The sequence below is a fragment of the Acipenser ruthenus genome, chromosome 21 (assembly GCF_902713425.1).
Source record: "Acipenser ruthenus chromosome 21, fAciRut3.2 maternal haplotype, whole genome shotgun sequence".
Classification (NCBI taxonomy): domain Eukaryota; kingdom Metazoa; phylum Chordata; class Actinopteri; order Acipenseriformes; family Acipenseridae; genus Acipenser; species Acipenser ruthenus.
In genome coordinates this window covers 5425214-5446284 of record NC_081209.1, presented here as the reverse complement: position 1 = coordinate 5446284, position 21071 = coordinate 5425214, and the positions used below count along the sequence as shown (strand labels likewise).

At 40.7% G+C, this 21071-nt stretch overlaps 1 protein-coding gene across 1 annotated transcript in view; it reads right to left on the bottom strand.

Annotated features, from left to right (window-relative positions):
- Nucleotides 1-21071, bottom strand: part of dnah10 (dynein axonemal heavy chain 10) — a 38828-nt gene that overhangs the window by 2708 nt on the left and 15049 nt on the right. The window contains exons 35-73 of the mRNA XM_058994549.1: nt 20830-21018; nt 20342-20488; nt 19808-19999; nt 19596-19714; nt 19122-19280; nt 18712-18847; nt 18339-18461; nt 18097-18228; nt 17545-17761; nt 17281-17400; nt 17051-17196; nt 16695-16847; nt 16324-16584; nt 16038-16210; nt 15668-15761; nt 15387-15554; nt 14973-15161; nt 14643-14814; nt 14227-14430; nt 14055-14135; nt 13609-13806; nt 13318-13479; nt 12606-12780; nt 11073-11254; nt 10393-10529; nt 9933-10150; nt 9172-9393; nt 8853-9000; nt 8347-8626; nt 7968-8197; nt 7596-7869; nt 7339-7443; nt 5392-5546; nt 4066-4220; nt 2284-2467; nt 1620-1820; nt 1024-1233; nt 655-750; nt 365-536 (exon numbers count right to left, since the gene is read on the bottom strand). Coding sequence (XP_058850532.1) covers nt 365-536; nt 655-750; nt 1024-1233; nt 1620-1820; nt 2284-2467; nt 4066-4220; nt 5392-5546; nt 7339-7443; nt 7596-7869; nt 7968-8197; nt 8347-8626; nt 8853-9000; nt 9172-9393; nt 9933-10150; nt 10393-10529; nt 11073-11254; nt 12606-12780; nt 13318-13479; nt 13609-13806; nt 14055-14135; nt 14227-14430; nt 14643-14814; nt 14973-15161; nt 15387-15554; nt 15668-15761; nt 16038-16210; nt 16324-16584; nt 16695-16847; nt 17051-17196; nt 17281-17400; nt 17545-17761; nt 18097-18228; nt 18339-18461; nt 18712-18847; nt 19122-19280; nt 19596-19714; nt 19808-19999; nt 20342-20488; nt 20830-21018 — 6679 coding nt within the window. The remainder of the gene's footprint in view (nt 1-364; nt 537-654; nt 751-1023; nt 1234-1619; nt 1821-2283; nt 2468-4065; nt 4221-5391; nt 5547-7338; nt 7444-7595; nt 7870-7967; nt 8198-8346; nt 8627-8852; nt 9001-9171; nt 9394-9932; nt 10151-10392; nt 10530-11072; nt 11255-12605; nt 12781-13317; nt 13480-13608; nt 13807-14054; nt 14136-14226; nt 14431-14642; nt 14815-14972; nt 15162-15386; nt 15555-15667; nt 15762-16037; nt 16211-16323; nt 16585-16694; nt 16848-17050; nt 17197-17280; nt 17401-17544; nt 17762-18096; nt 18229-18338; nt 18462-18711; nt 18848-19121; nt 19281-19595; nt 19715-19807; nt 20000-20341; nt 20489-20829; nt 21019-21071) is intronic.

The following is a 21071-nucleotide window of genomic DNA, read 5'->3' as shown; positions in this document are numbered from 1 at the left end:
AAACAGTTGAAAAATGTAAGCAAACTATTAGGATTATTTTATAATTAATTAATTAAAAAATAAAAGTATTCTTATTTAAAATAATAACATTTGTAATTAGAGTATTGTACAGTACTGAATTCACTTATATACAGGAGTTTAAATTAAAAAAAAATGATGAACCTGTTACAATAGTGGTGCTTGGTTTCCTTAGGAAGGATTTCACTCAGTCTACACAGCTAGGAAACACATGCAGCTTCCTCTTAAAGCATTGTAAAGCACATCCCCATGAAGATGATGATGATATCAGTCAGCACAATGTATAACGCATGGGTTAGACATCAGCTTTACACATTCATGACATGATCCATAAATCCAGGCTTACCAACATAATGATCTTTGGGGCCGTCTTTTGGAATCCTGTAGTCAACCTCGTCATTTTGAAAGAAATGAAAAGGCTGGAAGGTGTCGAATATAAAATCCCCCAAATACTCATCCATGTAAACCATGAGAATCCTGCGATCAAAGCTGTCAATGGCTCTCCCCCCGTACATCACCTGGGAATGTGTTTGAACATGTGATGAGCTGAGCGTGGGGATAACACTGTGTCATCAAGTGACTACACACTGGAATCAATGTAATATCATGTGCATGTGGAAGCAGCATGCGCTTTACCTCTCCGATCAGGTACTTCAGACTTCCCCATGGGATCTTGCTATCGGCTTGATTGAAAGCTTTTGTTAGGTATGTATTCAGGATTTCCATGCAGACCTAGATCAGGATTAGAAGTAATATTATTATTAATTAATCAACATAAATGTGTTTAATTGATCCATTTTACATTCTTAAAGAAAGATTATTGGATTTCTTTGTTGTACTCCATTTCTTAAATAGACCCTAATAAGCATCCTGCTGTGACTGGTCCTGCTATCTGATTTCTATCATCCCTCTGTGAGAACAAAGGGGGGCTTCGTAAGGGCTGGAATACTGGAGGGAGATGGTGATTATCAGTTTACAATGAGGGTCTATGAAAAAAAGCAATACCTGGAAGTCAGACTCATTGAAATCGTAAGGAACGTTCCAGCCGATTTTTCCGTATTTCCTCCTCTCCTGCACCACAGCGTGAAAGAAGGCCAGCACATAGACCAGGGATTTGAAAGCAGGATGTGGGCACCCTTCCAGCATGTCATAGGAGATCTTGAAGTATGTGGCTCTCATATTCAGCTTCAGCCCATTAGGAGGTTCAGTCACCACCTACAAAAAAAAAAACAAGGTTGTGAACAAGAAGGTTGTTTGCAAGTAGCTAGGGAATGTAGTCCCCCAAGAAGAAAACTAAACAGCTACTGTACAAATGAAACAAAGCATTCTTTTATCAGGGAGTCTTGGATTGAAGTTAGACTCATTAGGAAGGGGATTTAGTTGGATCTGAGAACAAGTAGGTGGCTGGATTTATTCCAAATGTGCTTTATTTAGGTGAGGGAGTTAAGGACAAATAAAAAAAATGGATCATAAAATCGTGGCATTAGGATTAGTTTATTTTGGCATGTGGGTATTCAAGAATATACTGATAAAAAAAAAAAAAGAAAAACATTAAAAATATATTTTTGCCACTAAGATACTTCTTGAAATTCAACGTCTACCTTTAATGACTTCTGGAGTATTCCGATTGGGAAGTCCTTGGTTGGATCAGTGGTGAGCCACAGCCGGAAATCAGGGTGTGGCTTGCTGACTCTCTCCAATGACTTCTCCAAGTCCTTGAGCCACTTAACCAGTAAGTGACAGTTCTGTAGCATTAGCCACTGGCCACGAGACACTGCAGTCTCCAGCAGCTGCAGGGCCACCTATTAGTGAACAGCATGCAGGTTTGAAAGCACATCAGCACTGGTTTAAAAGTTAACCTTCACTTCAAAATATCTTGGACGTTGCTTCATGGAAACTCGATATATTGGGCACAGCCCCAGTGGTACTGAAACCTTCTATGTGAGTGGATCAATCTGCCCTTTCAAACAGCAAAAGCCTTTTTTCCTGATGCAGAAAGTCTGATGTCTGGATATCAGCTCTTTTCTGTCATTTCAAATTGGGAGGGTTCACCCCATCTGACCACTGCTGTGAGCGTTTTGTTCAGTACAAATGATTCTATAAAATGGGTAAATAATGGTTAGTGTTTTAAAAAGACGTTGCTTCAAGTAACTTAACCTAGAATGTGACATTACTGCCTTGTTGACTTTCTTACTTATTTATCTTCTATACAGTTTTCCATACGCTGTTGGTAATCCTAAAATGTTCATATTTCAGGCACTGTACCTTTTCCTGCCCTTGCCCCATTGCCAGGAACTTTAGCCTGCTCCCCCCGAAGCCTGTTCTCTCCGCCAGCTTCATGAGGTCACTGGCAGGGTCTGAGCCGGGGCTCAGGATGAACACGATGGGAGAATTGGGGGTGCTCTGATCGAATATGGCTTCAAAACTGATCACAGGAGGCTGGACATACCTGATACAAGGAAGAGAGGAGAGACCACATGGTTACCGTGTTACCTTTAAGTGGTGGGTCTGCTGGTTTAATGAAAGACAACAAAAAAAAGGTCACCTTTAGATTTTTTTAATGTACTATATCCTAAACATGAACAAAAACACATCTATACTGAGCATCAAAAGAAACTTATCACTTATATTTGAGCATCAAAAGAAACGTATCACTTATATTTGAGCATCAAAAGAAACTTATCACTTATATTTGGATAATATTCACTAGATGTGATCGAAAAATGACAAACTCTGTTTTGGAGAAGGTGCAGTGACTTTTTATTGTGCTGATTAACAACTGACATCACGAAGATGCTGCAAAATGATCTGTCGATCTTGGGCAGGTGTTGTGACTCCTGCCCAAGACTCCAAGTCGTGGCCTGTCATTGACAGAGTGTGTCTCGTTTTACCGTCTCGCCAGGTTTGAAATTGCTGGCTGTGAGCACCCAAGACGACGAGCCACAGTACGCTGCCCTAGTCCAGCCTCCAACATGCCGATCGCACGAAGGCGCTGCTCTCTTGACAGACGTGGCATGTTGGTTTTTTTTCTGTGATTTTCTTTATTGCTTTTATTCAAGCTTGCAATTCAACAGCTGTAATCACTCCATATCCAATTGCCTCACTAATGAGGTGATTAAGTGCACATGCTTCAGTCATAGTCACTCAAGCGTGTCATGGTCAAGGATGAATGATCGAGTGATTAAAAAGAAACCAAAAACATTTTGTCCATCATTTATATGCCTAATTTTTTTTTCGAAAATAAATGTGTTACAATAGTGATGTTTCTTTTGATGCTCTGTATAAAATGCAAATGAGTTTTTAACTACGTGTAAATATGTGTACTAATCTAACACTGACATCCTCCATATTCCCAGCACTTCCAAACTGGTAAGTAAATAGGCTTTGGATAGCTGTAATAAAACGGGGTCCCATCTGCTGCTTTCTTATTCTTGTTATCCACACATGACACTAATTACTTTAGAACCAGAGGGACTCAGTGTATATATCGAAACTCAGTGGCAGGTGTTTTTGAAACAGCACTTTACAGTGAGCAATAGATTCACTTGCTTGTGATTCTGCGAGTTACCCTTTCACATTTCACCAGAAGTAGAAGCAATGTAAAAATTGCATTATTGAAAATAATGCAATATGCAGTGTGCAGGCGTAGAAATAGTTTACTGGTCTGCTGTTTTGTGTGGAGTTATCTTTCCTATACTAAAACATAATTTATACCTGTATATAAGTCTGCAGTACTGAAAGGGTAATATTGTACAATTGACAATAACAATTAACAAGGTGCGATCACAAATGTACTTATTTATTTTCAGCAGCAATGTCAGAAAGTGTGCTACGGGACTGTAATAGTCACCTGTTCTCAAGCTAATGCCATCTGTATTATTTTTGTTGCTTTAAAACCATAACAGTCATGATGAAAATATGACAGCCCATGCTGTTGGTAGCTCATTGCGTTACACTAAGTGAATCTGAAGGGCGTGTAAGCATTATGTCCTGAGTTCTCACAGACAGGACACATGGGGGTGGCACCTCTACAATCAGGGCACTTACTTTTCTCCCATAGTCAGTGTTACATAATCAGTCACTGCCCGGTAGACTCGGTCGATGCGGAAACAGCGCAGCAGCAGCAGCTTTTGGAAGCTGGTCAGGTTGTCCTTGTATTTCATTGGAAAGGCAGCTTGTTCTGGGCTATCTAAATCATACCACTAGGAAGGAGGACAAAAAAAGTATGTACATGAAGCCAAGTTTATCTATGAAATATTAAAAACACACACACATTCGACATTCAGTACACAAATACCCCGATCACTCTCCTGACACAGGGTGAATTTTCATTAGCTGTGGCTTCTTTACATGAGTTTAGATGAGCAGATTGAGTTGTGCCTTTTATATAAAATGTGTAACTGCTGTCATACCAGGACGCTCCTAAAACAAAACTTAAAAGCGTTACAGATGAGCAGTACAGGAAAGAAGAAGCGCATTGCATTGATATGGTTTAGACTCCACTCTCCTGCATGTAGATTTTGATACTGCTTCAATAGAGCACTGTGTTTTGATGAGATCTTCAATATTCTCAGCTACTGCCTTCAGGCTCCAGACACTTCTAAGTTCACACTGGCTTTGACAGCAGTATTATTTGTGAGGTTTTGCAAAGATAACTCTTATCTGAAAAGTTGAAATAGACATATAAATGGGTCCCATAAAAAGTAGCATAAACAGATTTATATTTGTTAATATACAGGATTAAGAAGCTTGCTGACAAGGCAATGTATTAATTGGTTTTTTTAGCCTGTTATGATCACTGGATCTGTGACTTTTTGTATGTTGAATTTTGTTTGGTTTTGTTATAAAATGGTTCAACAGTAAGTTAATCACTGGCACTTGTACCTCAAGATACTGTATTTGAAATTTGCAAGCAAAAAAAACTGGCTTTGAAATTGACTTTCTTTGATGTTACCAGCAACACTGCAACTCATTCAACAACTTAAGCTGTGACACAATTACACCATTGATTCTCAGTTCGAAAATGTAGGTGAAATCCACTTCTGCTGGATTTGCCTATGGTTTCCTTGAATAATCAATAGTTCAATTGTATAATCATTCAAAGGCATGGGGGATCACTTTTAGTATGTCTGAAAAGTGTACACATGGACTGTGATTGAAGCCTTTGGTCTGTCTTTAGTAAGCAGTAATGCACTCATTTGTGCATTAGCCTTGTGCATGTGCTGATATTCAATCTTTTTTTGCTTGGTAAATGCACCTCTCCTTTAGGGTCCCACCACTGCCCTCTTCAGTCAATATCAATGGTTCTAATAAAAGCAGATGTAATAGTTTGAGGCATGTTGGCGGAAGCCTGAGAGACATAGAAGCACTTACTGATTTCCACTCTGCATCGTGTTTCTCCACATCGTCAGGCAGAGTGCCGCATTCCTGGGGGAAGAGCTCAGCCAGGCGGATAATGTCCTCCCAGCCCTGATCTGGGAGCCAGGAGCAGGGCTTCTTACGCTTGCTCTTCTCTAGGGAGAGGTTTCCTGGAGAAAGCCAGAGCAGGGAGGAGGGAGAGGTATCAGCACACATTCATTCACCTAGCATTGATCTGTCACTGCAGCACTATTACACTCCTACAGAGACACCCCTGCCGTGACTTACCAGAACACACAATGGTGTAATCGCCACTGAATCACCATGTTTGAACCATTTCAGAATCATATGTGCAACATTGAAATGTGGCTATTCAACAGACTACAGGTTATGTCATACCAAGACATGCCTGATCCTTCAGGGGTTCAAGATTATAAGGAATACAGGATCTAAAGCTGTGGCAATGCAGGAGATGCTCCGATTGAGTAATGAGTTCTGTTCTTGGCATATGATGACCCTACACCATTGATCAAAGATAATACATAATATTTGGATGGCTGTAGTCATTTTGGTGTTAACCAGCTGCCTTAATTAAGAAACGAAGATACATTCTTAATTGCCTGGATGGCAGCATCTAGAGCATTCACATCACGTCACCTAAGCTTGGGATCAAAAACAGGCAAACCAACTTAATACAGCCTGAATGTAGTTACAGATGCATTTATACATTGTCAGTGATGTGTATTCATCTTTCACAGCATGCATACCGCATAATACATAGCTCCTAATATCCTGAATCATCACAGACAGATGCATTAATGATGAAAAGGGAACTGAAATGTCTTTTGGCAATTAAATCCAGGATGTTCCAGACATTCTGTCTCCTATGCAGCTAGAGTTTACATCTATCTGAGATTAATAGTGAATGTCAGTTTCCAAATAAATAATTTGCAATGATCAAATGCAAAATACCTTATAATATATATGTAAGTATAGCGGGTTAGACTACAGGAATGCTGCCGTACACTGCCATCTTGTGGTAGTACCCTGAAATTGCAGTGATGTAAGAAAACAAAGAGCTGAAGGATAATTTTGCTTGACAACAAACCCAGTTCTGCTTATGTAACTGCCAGTTTCAGAATGATAGGATGCTGCCTGGGAGGCTGGGGAGCAGAGCCGGCAAGCTTTGTACCTCTGAGACAGCCACTTACAGCTCTCTCAGCAATGGGAGGTGGGGATGACGATGCTGTTCAAACAGCATTCTTAACCACCAAGGGCCAGGCGTTTGTTAAAAACACATGCAATATCTTCTTAGCTTTTGGGGTTTAGAAGGCATGACGTATGGATGTAAAATGCTGTTTGTTTATTATTCAAAGTCTTAATGGTTAGGGATGGAGTTGTTAAAACAAGCATTCACAGATTCTCAAGTGGCGCAGTGTTATTATGGATGCTGCTGCTTTTTCGGAGGCTCTGTGTCGTCAATAAATTCCCAGGGGGGTGAAGTCATATTGCTGCAGTTGCTGGGCCCGGCACAAAACCAGCATTTCTTGACAGTGCTATATTTTCAGAACAACATTTGGAAACGCATTACCGGCGCAATGAATTTGGCACAGACAGGATGGGCGCACAAGTCCCAGGACTGAAGGTATACTTATGCTGTCAGCTCAATCTTTTCTTTAGTCATAAATGCAGCAGCGTGCTTTTTATTTATACCTCTATTGAAATAAATAATATATGCAGACCTTGACTCACAGCATCAGGCTGATGTTAAAATAATTGGCTTTATAAAGTGTCTAAAGGTTTTTTTTTTTTTTTATTGCACCCTTAAGGCAGAACTGAAGACAATCTGGCATATCCCACTCAGTATGTATTGAGGTTAATGTTTTTATAAATGTGTTTCATTAAGAATGACTATTGTTCTTCCAGTATACTGTAACTGTTTTGCTTATCATACTGCCTTACCCTTTAGAAAGAAGTCCAGTTCATTCTGGGGCGCTCTGAATTCTGCCTGTTCTATCTTGATGGTCATATTAAATGAGAACAGTAGCTTATGTTTCTCAAACAAACCTGCAAAGATTAAACATACAAAGCATATACTAACAATGTACCATGTTTAAGAGATAGATAGATAGATAGATAGATAGATAGATAGATAGATAGATAGATAGATAGATAGATAGATAGATAGATAGATAGATATTTGAATGGGCTCTACTAACCTGTGCAGCCATAGTTATAGACATTATAAGTCAGAGTGTCCATAATGTTTCTCAGTCTTTTTTGCAGAATGGAGTCTGGCAGAGATTTACGCAGAGAGAAATCAAAGACCTCCAGGTACGATGCCAGCGAGTACTGGTACATGGTGTTTACCAGCGCCATCTCAGCCAGCACAAAGAATAAAATGGCACCTCTCTTGGCAGCGGGCCTGTACCCATCACGGAGCTTGTCGATGTCCACTGCTGTTTTCCCTGCCAGCTTCAGTTTCTCAGAGACCTAACAGAAGCAAGTGATTAGATCAGGAAGTAATCTAAGAATACTTACATTCCCCTTATTTATCCTGCAATGTGTTTGTGCTGTCTCCCGCCCCTAACCTCCGTGGCCTTGGTTTTGGTCTCCTCCAGGGTGTGGACGAGCTCTACATTGTCCAGCATGTTTCCTGTGGAAGTGGCCAGCTCTCGGAGCAGAGAGTCCTCCAGGTCCTTCAGTAACTTCTTGTTCTCGCTCGTCTCCTGAATGAGACGCTCTCTCTGCTCTTCAAGCTCCTTGCGTTCAAACCCCACGATCACACTCAGCAGCTGGTCCTCCAGTCCTTTCAACGTAACTGCACAAAGAGTGAAATAAAATCACACTTCCGTCACAAAATCATGGATTCGATGTGCACTGAGCATATCAGTAACAATCTATTATACATATTTAAATATGGAGCTTGACAAAATAGTTAATGATGTCTGATCGGTATTTTTTTTTTACCTGTGTAGTTAATGACCATTGCTTTTCCAAATACTGATGGGGAGTATTTTGGATTTGCCAGTTTGGTGTTGAGGTAGAGTTTAAAGTTTGGGTCGTAGTCTACTTCCTTGTCCCCAAGGAGAATAATCTGGCGTCCCTGAGCGCCTTTAATGTTCTTTTCCAGAACGTTGTCAATCACTGGATCGATGTACTCGTCCACATCTTGGAAAAGGAATGGGAAGCCATACTTAATAGCCATTTCCAGCTGCTTGAGGAAATCTGGATCGTTAAATGAGGAGACCTAAAAACAGGTAGAAACAGACTTTAAAACAAAAAGTTTATGCACGATTATTGTTATAATCCTTTTAAATCACATAGACTTGCCGAGTGGATTGCTACTAAACTTTATCGTTCGATTTTCAAATGTAGTTTTTCGAAACGGGTAAAAATAAGTGCTGGCCCCAGATCGGCAAGAAGTAAAGAAATGAAGAGCTGGGATTTTGCTGAAGCTCCAAACCAGATTGCACCTTCAGATTGTTCTTCTCCTCCTTCTTCTTGATCCAGTTCAAGGCTTGCTGCTGGGGGTCGATACACAGGGGGAAACGGCTGGCCCGAGTGGTGAGAATACCGTTCTGAACAGAGAGATCATCTGGAGGCAGGCCCTCTGATCCCCACCTGCAACACAACACAGGGGGAATGAATGATGCCTTTCAGACCTGTGCTGAAACTCCAGCCTTCCATATTGGAATGTATATACACAGTGTAAGCCAGGACTATGGTAAAGGTTAGATCTTCACATTAAAACACTGAACATTTTCCTCACAGGATGTAATAACAAAGACAAACCTGCTGATCTCCACTTCATCAGTCAGCAGGCTCTCCACACGGAACGGCTGACTCAGAGGGATCCCCCTGTTCAGCACGTCCTGCTGCCACTCCAGGTAGACCATTTCGCTTCGGAAGTCCCAGTTGAAGGCGCCCTCGTAGCTCAGGAAGCCAGCGCAGATCAGGCAGTCTCCCAGCAGCCTCACCCTCCTCTGCTTCAGCTCCTCAAGATCATTGGTCCATCTGAGTGGACAGAAAAATCCCCCCAGTCAATCTCTGTTATCAGTACCACGTTTTAGAAGAAAAGTCTGTTCATTTCCAGTTCAGCCTTGAATCTTTGTTTCACAGATAAAAAAAAAAAAGCCGATTTGGATTTCCATGTTTCTAAACCCATACAGAGTTGTTGGTTTTTTTTACGCATTTATTTTGGTACCAGATTCATATCTTTTTTTGACCCAGTTAATTTGAAAAAGGCTTTTTCTTATGCTCAAGTTAAACAAGGCAGTATTCATCATTGTATACATGCAAGTCTATGACTTTTTAAAGTCTCCACTAAGGGGACTTTGTGCTTCATGTGCTCCATTCTTAATAGAAACAGAAACCTGCTGATCACTGCACAGAATGGACAGAAAGCAGCCCCCAAACTCACTCTCCACTGCCCCCTTGTGGTTTCCTAACAGATTTTTCACTCTAACTGTTAACTGATACATATACCAAAAAAATCTTATCTACAAATGATTTAGGGGACTACATTTGACACTGAAGTTGTACATCTTCTTTACCTAATGTTTTCTGAGCCCAAGCCTGAGATGAGCTTGTCTGCAGCGATCAGCCTCCTCTCCATGATCTCTGCTTCCTCCTGTAGCTGCTGCTTCTCTCTTATGGCTGCCTCATATTTTTCCCCAAGAGCCTTTAACTCTCTTTGTATGGTCGCCAGCTCGTTCTGAATCCTCTCCAGCTCTCGCTTGCTCTGGAAATAGTTTCTTTCCAGTCTGGCCACCTATGAAGACAGTGGGAGAGTTAATGGGGAAACAGTGGACATGAGAAGCAGGTTTGGGGTAAATAAAATAAATTCAGAAAAGAAAATGTTGCTTCAGACAACCAGTGTTGTTGATAAATTAAAAGGGTGCAAGGCAGTGGTGATAATGTATAAAATGCACCAAATTACTAATCAAGTCTACATCCGAGCCCACAATCCAGAAATGCCTTAAAAACGTTTTTCAGTTTGCAAACATGTCCTACCTTTTCTCTCTTGGGTTTGATCTCTCTGGCCACGTCGCAGTAACCCATCACTGCCTCCACAAACTTCAGCATTCCCGACCCGGCTCTGCTGATGCCTTGCATTTCTTCAAATGTGGTGTTTAAGTTCTTCAAGAATCCTAAGACACAGAGTGCACAATGTTATCTCGCTCTGCTAGGGATGCATCCCGGCATTAAGGAAGGAAGCCAGCACAGGAAAAAAACAGGTGTGTTGTTCTGAAAACATTTTATTCAGTTTTTATTGGGGATTTTTGTTAAGGGGGAGACAAAACATTAGAACGGCTAATAAAAATGAGTTTAAACTTACCATTCAGTTGTCAAACTCTGTAATATGGTGCTCATAACATTTTAAAATCATACCCAACGGCCAAATGTTGTAATTGCAGCTTAGCAATTGAAGTAACCGTTTAAAGTAAAGTAAAATCACATTTTTTAGCACACCCCTTAATCTAGTAGTGCACAATTCTGGCCTTCAAGTTCCATTCCAGTGTGGATCTCAGTTTCTATTAGTGCAGGTTGAATGAACTAAGGCATGACCTGCTTGGAATAAAGATTGGATTGAAGGACAGCATTGTACACACTGCCTTTATCATTGCTATGACACAATACAATGTGTATTGCCCTACTGCTAACCATCTTCAGTGGCAGTGCAAAGGGTTTACCTCTCACGGTTTTGACTTGGTTCACAGAGATGGCATCACAGTCCATCTCCATGAGGGATCGCAGGAAGTTGGCCTCTGACATCATTCCTTTAGCGCTTTTCCAGCTGATCTCTTTATGGCCTCTCATCACAAGGATGCACTCGCACACCACCTGCACCTGCTTGGGAGGCTTGGCGAAGGATCTGGAAAGTGTGTGAAACAATGGCTTCATTACGCCTCCAGTCACTTTCAGCCTCAGCAGCTTCACAGCATTCTGAAGCACTGCTAAGGCTGGCTAGCTTCCAAAGTGTGTGCTTCTCTAAACACATTCATTATCACTCTCCAGTCAACTGCTTTTCGAAGGCAAGTGCAAACTGGTCAGCATGCTGTGCCTCTCAACCCTCAGGGATACAAACCGGAATTAATTTACAATGTCAGGAGCATGTTATTAAATTGCAGTGTTTCTATTCAGAAAGCTGTAATTGGTTTTGAAATTCAGCACTGGGCTTTTTCACAGCTTTGGTTACAAGTGAAATGGGTTTAGAGGGCTGGTAAACGTACATTTATGGAAGAAAACTAAATGAAATGAATATCCCTCAGATATCCTGGTTTCATTTTTTATGTGTACAGAAAGCAATAGCCATCCTAGTGGTAATGCAAACTGTAAAGGCAGGCACACTGCTATGGAACTGCATCAAGGATAGTTGAGAACTGCTTGACAGTTACCTTTCATAGGTAAACATACAATGAAATCTTTCACTCTTTAAATGATGCCTAGAAGACTATTTGAAAGCCTCTGTTTGTACTCCACTGTAAACTCCACTACCCCTACACTAAAATGCAATATGTAAAATAAATAATGGGATTTATAAAGGCAAAAAGTGCACCGCAAGCTGGTTTAAAAAAAATAAATAAAAAAGAATCTAATGTATTCCACTTGCACAGCAATCCAAAAAACAATCAATTAGCAGGTGGTCCATTGTACTACTGAAGACATAAATAACTAAATGAAAACCATAAACAGGATCATACTTACATTTTCCTTTACAAGATGCATTAAGAAGAAAATGGATTCCAGGTAAACACATGTACAGTGACAATTTAGATCAATGTGTTGCCATTTTTCAGATCAGATCTATGTAAAGGAATTGCTTAGATTCCAGAAGCCATAATATAAATTGTATGCTGTATTTATATTGTAATAGAAATGTCGGTACTGTGACATCTTTTGTCTATCCCTTATTTCTGTAAAAAGGCACACCGAGATATTATTTCATATAGAAATATTTGGACAATTGTTTTATTCATTTTGTCATGCTAGTATATGCATATTGTAATTGTGTTAGTTCACGTAAAGGTAAGGTGAAATCCAGATTATATGGCAATCGTATTTTACCTGGAGGAAACCTGCGTCACAACGTTGTTGAGGCAGAATCACTTGGATCCTTTAAGACCCAACTTGACAGTGTTCTGAGATCAATCAGCTGCCAGGAAGCAGACAAGGTTAGATTGGTCTCCTTTGCAAATGTTCTTGTGGTATTCTTATGGTATTACCTGATCTCAGTGACGTCCGACTTATCCAGGTCTTGCAGAGCCAGCCTTGCAGCTTCCAGCGCAGGTAAAGCCTCAGCCAATGAGCTCTCTGCGTCCTTCTTCTCCACTGCGATCACCTTGTTCTGCTCTTCAATCTCCAGTGCTTTGTCCTCTGCCAGTTTCTTCTTCTCCTCGGCTGCAAGTGTTTGGGATTCCAGGTGTTATGATCACATTTCTCATTCATCTTTAATTCCCAAGCTGGTCCTGGATGCAATGGCAATTAAGCCATGAAACCAAACTCAAATTCCACACCACATTGCAGTGGGTGCGTTAAGTAACCGAGCGGCTCAGAGCGAGAATCTTTCTGCTCACTCGCATCTCCGATGAAATCTGCTCTGTAGCGCCCTGAGCTGCTCAGGGGGAGCGGAACTGAGCATGCTGTTAAGTGGGTTCTTTCACTGAGCTGCTCTGAGCGGCTCACTTACTTAACGCACCCACTGGCAATGAGAGATTATCTACATTGCCCTATGAACGTTCTGCATGTAGTGCCCATTCAATCCTTTGCCATGAAAATGTTCTCTATATTATAAATTAAGTTTAACCTGCATATTATGATCACTCAAAGGTGGTCTTTAAATCGACTGCTGACTACATATGGAAGTGATCTAACTGGGGAGAATACAGACAATATACAGCGACTGATCTAGGTGGTCCTTCAAGCACCCACACCTACCGACAGCAGTATTGGTGGAGATTTCCATCAGCAGGGCCTCACAGGCTGTAGACTTCTCAGCTAAAACCACTTTCTGTTCAGCCAGCTTCAGGTTGAGATCAGCCAACTGTAAACTGGCCTCCTTCAGTTTATCCAAGCCACCCTCCAGGCGTTTGCATTGGGCTAAAAAGAATAAACATTTCTGGTTACAATTACATGCATAAAGATGTTCTGGTCTGTGACATCGTATTAATATATAAAGTGCTGTGCAGTTGTTCTGGGGTTTTAGTAACACCTAGTTTATATTTTTACCCAGGATGTATTGATCCTTATCATCCAGCAGTTTGGAATAGGTGCTGATGAAATCCAGGTAGTTTTTCGGAGTCACGTAGTTGCTGCGCCTCAGTTTCTGCTGGAACTTCTTACTGAAGTTCCCCACAGACTCATGTACCATACAGACATGTCCAATCACTGAGTCTGTGTGCTGGGAAGGGATCATCTGATTATCTCCTGTTGGGAAAACAATCATAAGGTTACAGAAAAAAAACAAAGGTACTGTATCAAGTAAAAAATACATATGTCTGGTCAATAATGTTAATAATGGATATCGTTTTTATACTATATTAAACACCAATTTATTCATGTTGACCTGCATAGTGTAGTCTAGCAACTCTACAACTGTGTTTCCCTAAAGTTTGGCAAATGATGTTTAATGATTTCACTGCTATTGACACTTGTAGATAAAGCATTAAGCTTACCGAGGAAGGACTGAGCAACGGCATGCAAAGCCTGTGGAGGCCAAGGCAGGAACCAGTCAATCCCAGTGTTGTTCACCAGCCCTTTAAAAAGCATTCGAATTTAAAATCAGCCACAAAACAATTACGAGGAAAACGAACAATTGCAGGGTTGGGACAGTGAAACCATTTCTACCTGGGAAATTTCTGCACCGGGTCCTCAATGTGTCGCCGACGGGGGACATGCCCAAGACAATGTGCAGGTTGTTGGCACTCTTGTTTACAAAATACTGCCAAACGCTTTCCTTGGCAGGTCCTACCCCATGTTTAGCAGCTTCATCCCGGACTTGTCCCAGAATAGATTCCTTCTCCTCATCTGGGAAAAGCGCTGGCACAATACCTGTCAAAGAAAGGTTTGTCAGCAGTGTTACTTGGATGCATTAGATAAAAAGCGAATTATTTTGTGAAAAGCCCTAGATACATTGACTAGCTTTTTTAGTATTTATTAGAAACAGTATGTTGATCATGTTTTAACAGATGAAAGAAGGGCCATTATGTAATTGTTCTGCCATTTGCCTTGCTCTGCAAAGTGTTTCCACTGTTGTAAATCACCTGATGTTAACATGTTATTGATCAGCTCCAGGAAACCCTCCTCTGCCACGTGCCCATCAGTGAACAGAAAGACCGTCTTCTTATTCTCGATGCCCAGCTTCAAGTACAGAGTTTTAAGATCTTCACGGAAGTTGTTCTCACCATAACCACGACTCAATGTGATTTCAAACACCTGAAATGGTAAAAATACAAAAAAAACACGAACAATTAATTGTATACTGTACCACAGACTAAGAGTTAGGCCTACAGTACTTCAAACCATAAATGTGCATGCAAAAATGTTTTAGTTTTTTTCACAGAATCTCTTCCTTCATACTTTGGATCATTTACCTCGCATCCAGCTGCAAATGCAGCAAGTTTTGTTAAGGATTGCTTCCCAGATCCTCCCACACCCACAAGCAGAGCGTGCCCGCGGGTTATTCTGATGATTCGGTGGACTCGTGTTAAGTGCTCCAGTGCGTCATCAAACAGAACCAAGTTCATGCGTGTTTTTGTCTCATTGTACTCTTCAAGAATTTCCTAAAATGCAATTTAAATCAAATTAATACATACAGAGTATTACATTTTGACCAAACTACAATTTAAGCTCCACTGTTATGACCAGCTGAGGACCAGTAAACAGATACAATGAAAGAATGAGGTCTGAATATGGCTGAACGTGCAATATCACAACCTTAATTTTACAAAACTGGAACCGAACGACTACAGCTAATGGCCCACTATTCTGAAATCGTTGTGAAGTACCTGAAATAAAGCTTTGGCTGCAACGTAGTCCTGAATGTCTTCATACACTCGGGGTTCTGCATCGTTCAGTGCTGTCCTGTAGTCTCCAAACAGAATGGGATCTCTCAGAACCGTCTCCGTCCCAGCTTTAAAGTGCTCTTCTATTAAGTTCTTGATGTGGTCTTGAACCTTAAAATGGAAAGGCACGGTTCACTCTAAGAATGTGCGGGACGTTATGTGGAGTAGGTTACTCTGCTGCCCTTCACATGGTGGCACTACACAAACACTTCTGCTTGACTCACCAGCGTTTTGTCAGTTTCGTTGATGAGCCTGTCGTGAAAAACTCGGAGACACTCGTTCCTCCAGACTCTGACAAACTGGGTGACAGTGAGGAATCTGCAAAGTGAAAAATCAAGTTAAAAAAGCCATTCTTCTGAATCTCATAAGAACTTCAATATAATACACTTATTTGATAACGTTGGATGGCTTAGTGTCCCAGTGAGGCTAGATTACATTGGTACAAACTACAGTGCTGCTTCATGACCCGCCAAATATAGAATATATATGCATTATCCACTTAATGAAAATGGCTTTTAAGTAAAGCCTGTGTAAAACACTCAATGTGATAGCTGCAAGTAGGATTTGATGACTGCAACCATTTCTATTTAATACCTCTCCGGTGTGGTTAAAGTCAGTCCATTGGAAACCCTGGACAGGTCTCTCAGGTTGAAAATGTAGTGGAATTTGGACGGTGTTGGAGGCAGATCTCTAATGATGACTTTATAAAGCTCTAATGTGCAGAAAATGAGCTTGTCACAAATATCTTGAATTTCAGCCTCAAATGCCTGCAAAGCAATACAAAAAAAAAAATCAATTTGTCAACATTGTACTCAAAGGGTGCAAGAAAGTGGATTGTCCCATCCCTGATCTGTTCAAGGTGAGAAGCAAGTGAATTTACCTTAGTGTGTCCCTTCAGAATGGAGGTGTAAATCAAGTGTAGAGATTCCTCTTCAGGGAACGGCACATTGAAAACAGTGAAGAGAGAAATGAATCTGGGGTCCACTTCATTGCGGCCGCCACCTGCCTTCCCCATTGCAGCTATAAAGCCAAGGTCACGCAGAAATTTACAGTTCAATTCTTTCCCGCGATCGTACATTCCACCTTTCTCCAGCAGCAGCTTCAGAAGTGCAACAGGCTGCTGAGTGCCATAATCGTCCACCTGCACAGGAAATCCAGTTACAGTAGAAGAATAAAGAAAAGGGATCTGATCTATAACACACGTCATCGAAATGATTGCCCTAAACGAAGTGGCAATCCATCCAAACTTACCCTGGGCATGTTCAGATCATCCATGAAGATTAAAAGCCTCTTTCCCATGGGGGGTCCATACGTGTCTTTAGTTCGTTTCTCTACACTTGCCTCCAAGTTTCTTTGGAGATCCATAGAAGTTGTCCGAGACGAGAAATTGATTGTTAACATAATCTAAATGTGAACAAAACACATATTGATAAGACATGAACCCAGACCTGAACCGAAATACTTTATATAGATATGTAAGAAAATGGGTTTCAAAACAGAAAAAAAAATAGCAAAAAAAAAAGAATATGATAATGCATTCTTAATATCTATGAAAATGTAAGGTGTTTATAAATCTGATTTAAACAGTAAAGAGAACTGGGACATACTGTGGTGTCTGTATTCAGATTTTTCAGGAAGTTTTGAGTGGTCGCAGTTTTGGAGGTACCAGATTCTCCAACCAGCACGACAGGACGTTTGATTTTCACCATCTGCTCCAACAGCCAGTTGGTGCGAGTTGTATCTATCGTGGGAACTATCAAGAAACGTGAAATATTTAGTTTAGATATTAGTGATACTTAAATGAAAATGCTTTATAAATTCTCGTACTGACACTTACCAAGAATATCAAAGAACCTGACCTCGGGACTGTGAGTGTATTTAGGTACTAATTTACTCCATGGCATCCACTTCTTTTGCTCCCCATCAAAATGAAAGTCATAGAGAGACGGCAGCTGACCTACAAAGTAATGGGAGGACGTACAGGATTGTATTACCTAACCAGGAGGCAGCACAGTGGTGTTTACTATATGACCCACCCCTGCCAATGAATGGTTAGCTCCAATGGTGCAGTGGAACTCTACTGAAACAGTTATCATCTTACCAGGAAGCTCTCCAGGTCCAGCTAGAGTTTTCTCATCATGGACAGTGGACATGCCAGCCAGCTTTTTAATGTACTCATCAAACTTGACTTTCCCAGCTTCCAATAACGAGCCGCCTAAAGAACAATACAGCGCCTCCAGGAAATAGCACTCGAGAACATCAGGGTCGTCCACGTCCTTCTCCAGCAGAGCATCCAGCATCACACTCAACTGCACTACCTGGTAAAACACACAACAGACAGCCTTAGCTTGTTGAATACATTGTAGTGGTTGCTAAGCTAGCCACTGCTTCCAGACATGAACATGTATGACTGAGCCATGGTTGCATTGGAGTTTAATCACCTAGTGAAACCACAGTATTTTTGGAGAAATATTATTAAAACCTATTAAATATATCAGGTCAAATGTATTAAAAGGACGTCTTTCTGTATTTTATATAGTCAGAAAATTGTGGACCAGGTTTAAGTAATACAAATGCATTATGTTTTGTTCCTTGTCTTAAATGTCTTTTATTGAAAAGAACCGTCATGCTTCTTAATTGGTTTTACACTTACCATGTTTAACTCTGTTTGAGGTACAATAGTCTTGAGTTTTTCTCCCTGCCTGCCATCCATCATTCCTTCCACAATCATTGAAATGGAGTCAGGTACGTACTTATCAAACAATTTGTTCAATACGGTTTGTTCCTGCCACAGTAACCAAAGAATCAAAGTTAAGTCCATTGTTCTGATTCAGCAGTACACACTTTCACTGTAATATAAAACCATTTCCAAACAGAGTGATTCTTTATACTTACCTTGGCTTGTCTCCTGCACACCCACTTCTGCCAGTAGGGTTTAAAGCGTAGATTTTTGGGATCAACAAACACCATTCCACAGCGTGACACAGTAGCGGGAGATGCATACTGCAGATCCCCAACCTACAGCCATGAATAAGAATGGGAACTTGAGTTTACCGATATTAACATTGGGGGTTTTTTTTATGGTTGCTGGCATTAATGAAATCTCAGTAATTCCAAACTACATTTTCAGGTTGTTATAAAGGTTAATAAATACTAAAAATGCTAATATCAATTGTACTGTATTTCACTACGTGTATGAACAAAATCCCCAAAAGAGTTTTCAAGACTGTATGAAGATTATTGAACTCAACAGAGAAAGTTCTATTACCTCAAAGAGTAAGGCGCAATGCGCCTGAAGTCTGATACGTTCCCCATTAGCCAGGGTCAGGAGTTTGTTGTCATCCATAACAGAATTCATGTTTTCAACCCAAAGAGCATCAACGTCTCCATCAAACAAAATATACCTGTGCGAAAAACAAACACTGGATTTGAACAGTTGCTTTAAATGCGGGACTCAAAGACTAGGAGCTAAGTTTCAAATATTCTAAAGAAAATCGCTCATATTTTTATTTATCTTTTCATACGTACAAAATACTTGAGTCAGAATTTCCCATGGAAATGTGTTTATCATATGTGTTATAGACAAAACTGTGTTGCTCTACCACACTTCTTTGACGCATAACAAAAAACGGGTAATGCTGTGTCAGGTTAGTTCTCTATAAATCAATGAAAGATGACCTTCTTTCTTTTTTATCAGTTGGTTTATTGATGTCCCTGAATATGTTGGAGAGAATCCCATCAGTCCAGTCTCTAGTGGTGGGGTCCAGTATGCCGTACAGTTCAATCACACTTACTGCTTTGGGGTTCAGTGTGTACAGCTTAGTCACTAACCCAAGCCTGCAAAACAATCAGATCAGTCAATTACAAAGTCACCAGAACACATCTAGCACTTATCACAGCTTCTGACACGGAGTGTAGCACAGCGGATAGACCTTTGAGATGAAGCATCTCATTGTCAACAAGGGAGCAAAACGATTTGCCAAGTTACTTTATATCATAAATTCGTATTGATGCCAGCTAAGCAAATATAAAACAAGACAATAAGAACAATAGCCATTGAAACTGGCCTAAATAAGAAGATACATCAAACATCTATTTTCGTAAGATCTGTACTATACTGTATATTGTGAAAATACAGATTCATTCAGTTACCTAGTCTGGGCCTGACACAGGGTGTTAATAACCACCGACTTGCCACCTCCCGTTGGTCCAACCACCATTGTAGTGTGGCGAGTCATCATTGTCTCGTACATCTGGACCACTTTATCAACCTGGAGAAAAGAAACCACCAAACCCTATTAGAAATGAGCCCCTCACAGTGGGAGTTTTCATGTACAATGTGAATCAATGTGAAAAGCCCTTGCCTGTACAGGGAGCAGAACGTAGTTGTTGTCCTGGAAGGTCTGCTCCACTGCGTCATTGAAGCTGGGGTAGCGAACGCGAGGGCAGTCCAGCCCAGGGAACAGGTCAGTGATCAGCCCCAAGAAGAGAGGCACATCCTCAAATACAAACTTGGGAAGGTTCATGTCTCTCAGAGCTCTCATCAAAACCACATCCTAGTCATCCAGCACAGAGAGAAAGACCAGATTCAGCGAGATCAAGCAAATACTAAAGGGCATTTCCTCAATGTGGCAGACCAAACAATCCTCTGGAAGACGGAACATTTGAAGTAATATATGTAATGGGGAAATCTGGACTGCAAAGACCGCAACTGACATTTAATGGCACAGACCAAGAGTAATTCTACTATCTTGACTTTAGTTTAATACATAATAAGAAATGTAGAATCATACTTTCACTCAGCATGTCATTATAGACAACAAATACTATCTGTCTTGTTGAACAGCACTTTGTTAGCTTTTTAGGTACAGATATCAAATCGATAGCTGCAACATTACCTCCTGCAGATCAGGAGATCCTCTCTTTAACTCTCCTGCCATTACCAGCACAGATTTCAGGGCACGAAGTCCAAAGTCGTAGTGATACTGTTTAGAAAGTTGCTCTTTTGCAAGTTTGTACAGTACTGTCATCTTTTTGGCAAGAACCTATGAATTTAACAAGACTGAATAATAAATAACAAGAAAATGCAGTATTTCCACAAGCTATATCGATGAATACAAAGCAAAATAATAATTCAGGGAATACCATGTAAGAAACAGGGAAATAATATTGATTTCTAAGATTGGGATAGTGCAGACTTTTGAAGCAATGAAAGTAACTATATCCCAACAGTTTGGTGTTCGTGAAAAAACATATACGCATTATAAAATAGATACATAGATAGGACATTTAACATGGTACAGTTAAGCAGCTACCACTTGTCATGTATTTCTATTGAACCCACATGCTGCATGTATGACTACATCGCGTAAATGGCACGTCTTACCTTTGCCATGAGAAACCCTTCTGAGAAGAGCATAATCTCACAGATCTGTTGCAGGTCGGGCACGATCACCACCACAGGTCTAAAGAGAGCCTTCACTGACTCAGGCAGCTCTGTACGTCCGGCATAGCCAGGGTTCATAGTGATGAAAATCCCCATTCGGTCATCCATAGCGATCTCATGCCCTTCAAACTTTACGCAAGGAGAGGAAATAAGCCAGTCAGCTTTCAGCTGCTAAATGAAAA